Raw genomic sequence first — 7500 nt, forward strand, 5'->3', positions numbered from 1 at the left:
AAGCTCCTGAACTGGTATATTTTAAGATCCATCTATATGTCTTCTCGTTCATTATTACATATGATCCAGTATAAGGTAAAGAGCTAGGCTCTTAACTACCACAACTACCTCTTCCACCACCACCACTACCATTACCACCACCACCAGCATCACCTGCACCACCATTACCATCACCAACAACATTATCACTAGAACCTTCACCACCACCACAATTACCACCACCACCAGCATTACCTCTGACACCATTACCAAAACCACAACCTCCCCAGCACCATTATCACCAGCACCTTCAACTCCACCACCATTATCACCAGCACCACCACCCCCACCATTACCGCCAGCAACACCACCACTACCACCACCACCACCAGCATTACCTCCACCACCAATACACCACCACCAATATATCCAGCACCGCTACCACCACCATGACCATGCCCACCACCACCGCCGCCAACCCTGCAATCCCAACAAAAAATTGGATTTTTTTGTGGTTCTAGTAGCGTTCAAGAATCTGTTCCTCGGATAAGGGCACTCCTGCCCGCCACTGCTGCAGCTACAGACACCAATCACCAATCACCTCCCTCTGCAGACTTCACCGTGGTTCAGCCGTCGTGCAAACCATTGTGTTGAATAAGTCATGAAGTAGAATGTGTGTCTAATTGATGCATGAAACGTGTGTGTGCATAAGTTTGTGTGCGTATGTGCGAGTGTGTGGTTGACTGTGTGCTTGTGTTGCTATTTTATGTAGATGTGTGTACATTGGGTACTTCTGCATCAGTGTGTGCGTGTGCATACGTGTGCGTGCGTACGCATATGTGTGCGGTTCAGTGTGTGCTTGCGTTTCTATCTCTCTAATGAATATGTGCATACATTGGCTGTCTGAATACGTGTCTTTGTCCAAACGTCTTTGTGTGTGTGTGTGTGTGTGTGTGTGTGTGTGTGTGTGTGTGTGTGTGTGTGTGTGTGTGTGTGTGTGTGTGTGTGTGTGTGTGTGTGTGTGTGTGTGTGTGTGTGTGTGTGTGTGTGTGCCTGCCTGCCTACATGCGGCCGTGTGTTCGAGGGTGTTTTCTGCACTTGACACTACATGGCGGTTCTGCTCATCCATCTCGGTGTGACAGGCGTGACAAGGTACCCCATTAACCACTAGCAGCCTTGGTAAATACACTCCAAGCCTCAGCCACTTCATTGGTAGATGGCAGATGGATGGCTCTTATGCAGAGAGAGGATGCATCTCTTACTATGGATGACCTCGGGCGTCGACCCTGACAAGGTGTTGCCCCCCCCCCCCCCTCCCTCCTTCTCTATAGGGGCCATAAGGGCCCGGGCAACCGCCTTCCACGGTTGTAACAAGTCGGAGGTTATTCTGTGTGGTTTGGAAATTCACTCAAATTCACTCAAACTCGCACCTTCATAAGAAACGCTGTGTTAGCTGCTTGTTGTCGAAGCAAAACTAGGGAGGAGAAATAGCAGGAAAATCTCTGTCTTAAGCACATTATATAAAGGGTGATTCAGATTGTGTAGTACATACAGGGCTGATGTGGCGCTGACACTGGCGTTTTTGCAGCAGGCTTTATCCCATCAGCATACATAATGCACCATGTTAAGACTCAAGTGGCTGAGAGTGGCTGTGGGGGGTGTGAGTGGGGGTGGGAGTGTGTGTGTGTGTGTGTGTGTGTGTGTGTGTGTGTAGCGTGGAGGAGGGCTGGGTGGGTTGTGTTAACCGTGCCGGGAAGGAAGTGAGTGTACCTGTGAGATGTACGGTCGGATGGACATGCAGCAGTCTTATAGTCAGTGTCTAGAGTATTCTGAACTTCTGCATTCTATTTGCTTGACAGAGGTGTGTACCGTATGTGTCTGTGTGTGTCTCTACAAGAGACACACACAGACACACACCAACAAATAATTGAACACACATAAAAGGCGTGAATCGGGAAGAGATGGTGGTCTCATTATAGCTGTTGAATGGCATCCTGTCTCTCGTACACCGGTAGTGTAATGACACTCTCTCACTCCACCTGTAGTGTGATGACACTCTCTCACTCCACCTGTAGTGTGATGACACTCTCTCACTCCACCTGTAGTGTAATGACACTCTCTCACTCCACCGGTAGTGTAATGACACTCTCTCACTCCACCGGTAGTGTAATGACACTCTCTCACTCCACCGGTAGTGTGATGACACTCTCTCACTCCACCTGTAGTGTGATGACACTCTCTCACTCCACCTGTAGTGTGATGACACTCTCTCACTCCACCTGTAGAGAGATACACCCTCTCACTCTCCCTGCAGAAATGACACTCTCTCGCTCCACCTGTAGTGAAACGTGAGGGTGAGCGGCGACGGCACGGTACCTCCTCCTTGGTCTTCTTGGAGATCACCCGGAACCAGTCCCCGATCATGCTGAGCACCGCAGCGAAGTAGGCCAGGCCCACCAGGATCCAGAACCACACCACCGGCTTGTAGTAGTCCATGAACTCCGGGTTCTCCAGGCCCCCTGCAGCACAGGAGAGGCCTCTGCGTGAGTTACACAACGGCAGGGGCGTTATATAATCCCTGTTAATGCAGAGGTTATATCTTATGCATTACACAGAGCGGGAAGCCACGATGCCATGATGCACCGACGACAAAGAGGATTAGGGAACGTAAGCATATGATGGGGATAGACAAACAAAGAGGAGGGGGGGAGAGAGAGAGAGAGAGAGAGAGAGGGAGAGGGAGAGAGGTAGGGAGAGAGAAATCAGCGAAACAACAAAGTCACTTTTGAATCAACCAAAGAAAAACCACGAACAAAGACTCAAATCAGAACCAGTAACCGCCCGCTCAGCTGGAGGGAGCGGGGGGGGTGTACATCGACGAACCCTTCTCGCCGGCCACAAAGTCCCCGAAGCCGATGGTGGTCAGGGTGATGACCACGAAGTAGATGGACTCCAGCGCGCTCCAGCCCTCGATGTGCTTGAAGATGACGGCCGGCAGCGCCACGAAGATCACACAGCCGAACAGGATGAAGAGCACGGTGGAGAAGACCCGGATCTTCATCTGGCTCACGTTCCACTTCTGCAGGGCGAGAGGGGGTAAAGGGGTAAAGGGGTAAAGGGACTGCATTAATAAAAAGCGTTTTTTTTTCCTAACCAGTGTGCCGCTCAAAGCGCTCTGCGGTATTAACATATCACCCATTCATGCACACATTCTCACACACACACACACACACACACACACACACACACACACACACACACACACACCGACACACTGACGGCGGTGTCAGCCATGCACGGCGAGATGCCAGTTAGGGGTTAGAAGACGCCTCCTCACAGCGCGGTGAATCCACGGTAAAAGGGTTACGCCAGAGCGACAGGCTTCTGGCGTTGGCGTTGGTGACATGACCGCGGCGGCGGCGGCGGCGGCGGTGTGCAGAAGACACAAGGGCATGTCGCACGCAAAAAGTCGCACACCAAAGACAAGCCAATGTGTTACATGGGTGGCGGAGGGTGTGTGTGTATGGTGTCAGGGTGCTATGCTAGTACGGGATGGGAACCCACATGAAGTGCAGGATGAAATGCAACGTGTCTGCCCGGAGTGAGTGTGGAGGTGTCCCCGGAGCGAGACGCCTCCTCACCCTGACTGCTCCGGATGAGCCGGCCGTCGCCCTGCGTGGTCGTCACCGTCGGTGTGTTGAGTGTTTCTATGAACTACTGCGAGTCGCTTTGGATGAAAGCCTCAAGCTCAATTAACTCAATGTAGATGTGTGTAAACGACCGCGGCTTTCTTTTAACTCCGACATGAGTAGTATCCTTTGTATGGGGTTGTAACCAGGGTAACACGGTTAATTCCAGGGCAGGGTTCCCTTCTGATGTCGTGTCGTGTGGGCGATGTTCCTACGGAGGCCATTGTGGTGTTCGACAAATGGGACGTCTGTGACGGCATTCACACGCAGCCTTTTTATTCATGTGTGTTCTTTGAATGGGAGGGATTTCCCTTGAAACGCGACCGCAGAGTTCATGCTCCTGGGGTAATCTCCGCCTCCACCTCTGGGCTGGGTCAGTCCAGGCTTTGGCCGGCTCTGGTCGTGAGCCATGGTCAACCATCTGGCCGGGCGGACGGTCAGAAATATATGTCCATTTTGTTGTTTGTCAACTGTACTGTCTGTTGCTACTGGATACCTGAATTTCCCCAAGGGGATGAATATAGTATCTACTTGCTTGCTTGCTTGCTTGCTTGCTTGCTTGCTTGCTTGCTTACTTACTTACTTATAACACTATACAGGGGAGGGGAAGGGTGGATATATACAGTATATATATATATATTTATATATATATATATATATGGAGGAAGATTCTCCTTAACATTGTTGAGAATAAAAAGTGTAGATTTCCCAGACTACTGTAATGAATGAATGCTCTTAAATATGACTGACTTTAATGCCTTTGTATATGTAATGTTCGTTTCCCTGGGTAAAGGGACATTAGCACCCCCTATCGCCTATTGAATATTACTTCGGGGAGGACATTCCTCCCTCAGCCTCCAATGACTCCCATTCATTTCTCGGGCACTGCTGACGGCTGGTGAATAACATGGGGTTCAATGGGAGAGAGGAGGAAAGTCCTCCTCTGAGTGGGTGGGACTAGCTGAGGGATCTGAATCACGTCAATGTCTATTCACAAATAGACTGGAGCCCTCGCTGCGCTATGAACCAATAAGCAGGAGCCCTGGCTGTGGAGCAGCCCAGAGTGAGGGTTTATCCCCTTAAGTCTCTAGGCTACAAGAACCAACGAACCTGCTCAGTCGTATGCCTCGTTTCCACCGAGCGGTGCGCTACTGTTCGTAGCGTTACAGTGCGGCTCTGTTCGCTTATATTGGCGTTTCCACCGCGCTGAGCCTACACACCCCTCCGTTGGGTTAGCTTCAGTCATTGAAGGCAAAAATAGGCCCAATGATTTTTTTATTTAGTTTTACAAATCAAGAGTAGGCCTGATTTGACTAATTGGCTTTGCATCCTTTCCTTCTGCCCTTGTAGTCCAAGACATGCTGCCCACCAGCTTTCAAAGTACAATGCTGCCACTGGTGGATTTGTATCAATTTTATTCACATAATGCCACCATACGCCACTAACAGTGCAAGCAGGCCAATGGCAACCAAGCACGCAGTCCTTCCTCCCTCACTTTAAAAACCACCAGCCGCTACTGATATATATATATATATATATATATATATTCAGTATATGCTACACGTGAACCTCCTAAGATGGTGCAATTTGATTGGTTCACTATCTTGGGATATTGGGCAATATCCCATGATCGAGATCTCAAACTCGAGATATTGTTTGAACGCGCGTGACGCGCTCAAACAATCAAACAAAAACAAATAAACCACTAATAAAAGGGTAATAAAAAGAGGGAGGAAGGAGGGAGGGAGGAAGGAGGGAGGGAGGGAGGGAGGGAGGGGGGAGAACAGGTGACGAATTGGGGGGAAAAACGGCGGCAGGCGAAGGTTTTTAATTTAGTCTGCACACATATTGATCAATGGCATTGCCAGCGAGAGAGAGCCCAAGGTAAGAACGGAAAAAGTAAACTGTGGATCATTTTCCAATTCCACCCTGGCACTTTTCATTTACAAAGACAAGACGAGGAATTGTCTCGCTGTCGGAGAGCTTAATTCATCGGCCCGGTGTGAGGCCGCAGCTGCTGCAGCTCGCGGGAATCCCAAGGCAGACCTTTTGTTTGGGATAAATCTGTGCGGAACAGACTGCCACAGTCTGCTGCACTCAGCCCATTGATATCACACACGTCAAAGCTTCCCTACACGCCTGTTAACAACCGCTGGGACGCGGAGTGGGGGGGGGGGGGCTGTGTGATGATGTGTGATGATGTGTGTGACGACGTGTGTGTGATGCCTTATTGTTCGGCGTTGTGGATGGGGTGCGAACACAGAAGTTTCAGTTGTGGCGCTTTGAGTCGGCAAGGTATTATTTGAGGGTAGTGGCTTTCCCTTGCAACACCCCAACTAGGTAGAGTATTGCAGCCACCTAGGGGGCTTTAAGGCCAAAGTATACTGCTCCGTATGCCGTACGTAATCCGTACGTAATCCGACTCCGTAACTACGGAGACCCAACGAGCATTCGCAGTTCTCCGTCGGGATACGCAATGCAATTTCGCCGCCCGATCGATCTCATATGCTGACTACTAACCACGTAAATAGTGTTAAAAATAAACTTCCAAAGCTTTTCAAATCTTATTTGGTGCTTTATTAGTCCTTTATGTGCACAATGTACGTATGTATGTGTAAGTAAACAATGTACAAAGTAAATAAGGTGCAAAGTCAAAAAAGTCATCCCGGAAATTATTTTGTTAGGGGACCAATCACAGCCCTTGCCGTCTCCGTCCGTCTCCGTTGCCTCGACGGATAGTTAACAAATATTGGATGTGCACGTAGAGCCACGGAGAGGGTCTCCAACAGGCTCTCCGTCGACGGAGAGGGCTCTCCATATCTACGTACAGCACTTTACGCAGGACTATAAATCCACCTTTACTGATCTCCTCCCTTCCCAGCATACAGGTTGTTGTTGTTGTTTTTTTTTTAAATTGAAATAGAAATTGCAGAACAGCTGGATTCATATCTGGACTTTATTTTCTATTTGACCATTTTTTGTATTTTTTTAAGGGGAAATTTCAAAGTTCTCATTTAAAAAGTGTTTTTTTTTTTGGAGAGAAATGATGAATAAATGCATCATGTTTTCAAACTGATTTTTTTCCATAATCGAGCGGCCCTAGCAGCAGGTCCCGGTAAAACCAACAGCAGTGAAATGGATTTCACAGCAGGATTCCAATCGACCTGTCGCCAAGCTCCGCCCATAGAACGCAGATGAGCCAATGACATTCCAGCCTCAACTATACTCGGACTATCAGCTCGGACATCATAATATATCATAATATAACCGTTTAATGGTGGATTTATGTTGTTTATGTTGTTTGTGCTTGGGGTACATGTAAAACTGACATTTTTCCATTTGTTCTTGTTATCCCGTCTGGTTTGTTTGAGTTTGAGTTTGTCATGGTAACGACGGGGGGGGGGGGGGGATGTTTACCGTCGAGAAGTCTGTCGGCATGGCAACCAATATTTTATTTTCGTTTCACGCTGACGAGTAGGACCACCGGTTTAGAGGCTTCCCTCTGTCGGAGCTTTCAGAGCTTGTTCACGTTCCAGTTGTATGTTCGAGTCGCTGTACTGGGTTACGTGTCGTTAAGTAATGTATTCTATCTGTTACAGCACTGGTTTTTATTTATCTGTTAAAACATATTCACGCTTGAGAGACTGAGCCATAAACACACACACACGCAAACACACAAAGAGAGACACAAACACACACACACATTTATAATACAGAGACTCACCACGATCATCTTCTCTACTTTGGCGATGCCCTTTCCAAAGATGGTTCCCAACTGCTCCCCCACGCCAGCCAATAGGAACCCAAACAGAGGGATCCCCAGCAGGGCGTA

At 48.7% G+C, this 7500-nt stretch overlaps 1 protein-coding gene across 1 annotated transcript in view; it reads right to left on the reverse strand.

Annotated features, from left to right (window-relative positions):
• kcnk2b (potassium channel, subfamily K, member 2b) overlaps nt 1-7500 on the reverse strand; it is a gene marked incomplete at both ends in the record, with an annotated part of 15664 nt that overhangs the window by 377 nt on the left and 7787 nt on the right. Inside the window, 3 exons of the mRNA XM_084484218.1 lie at nt 2356-2498; nt 2863-3058; nt 7393-7500. The exon at nt 7393-7500 is cut by the window's right edge and continues 53 nt beyond it. Coding sequence (XP_084340344.1) covers nt 2356-2498; nt 2863-3058; nt 7393-7500 — 447 coding nt within the window. The remainder of the gene's footprint in view (nt 1-2355; nt 2499-2862; nt 3059-7392) is intronic.

Source organism: Micromesistius poutassou (assembly GCF_964030765.1).
Source record: "Micromesistius poutassou genome assembly, chromosome: 19".
Taxonomy (NCBI): domain Eukaryota; kingdom Metazoa; phylum Chordata; class Actinopteri; order Gadiformes; family Gadidae; genus Micromesistius; species Micromesistius poutassou.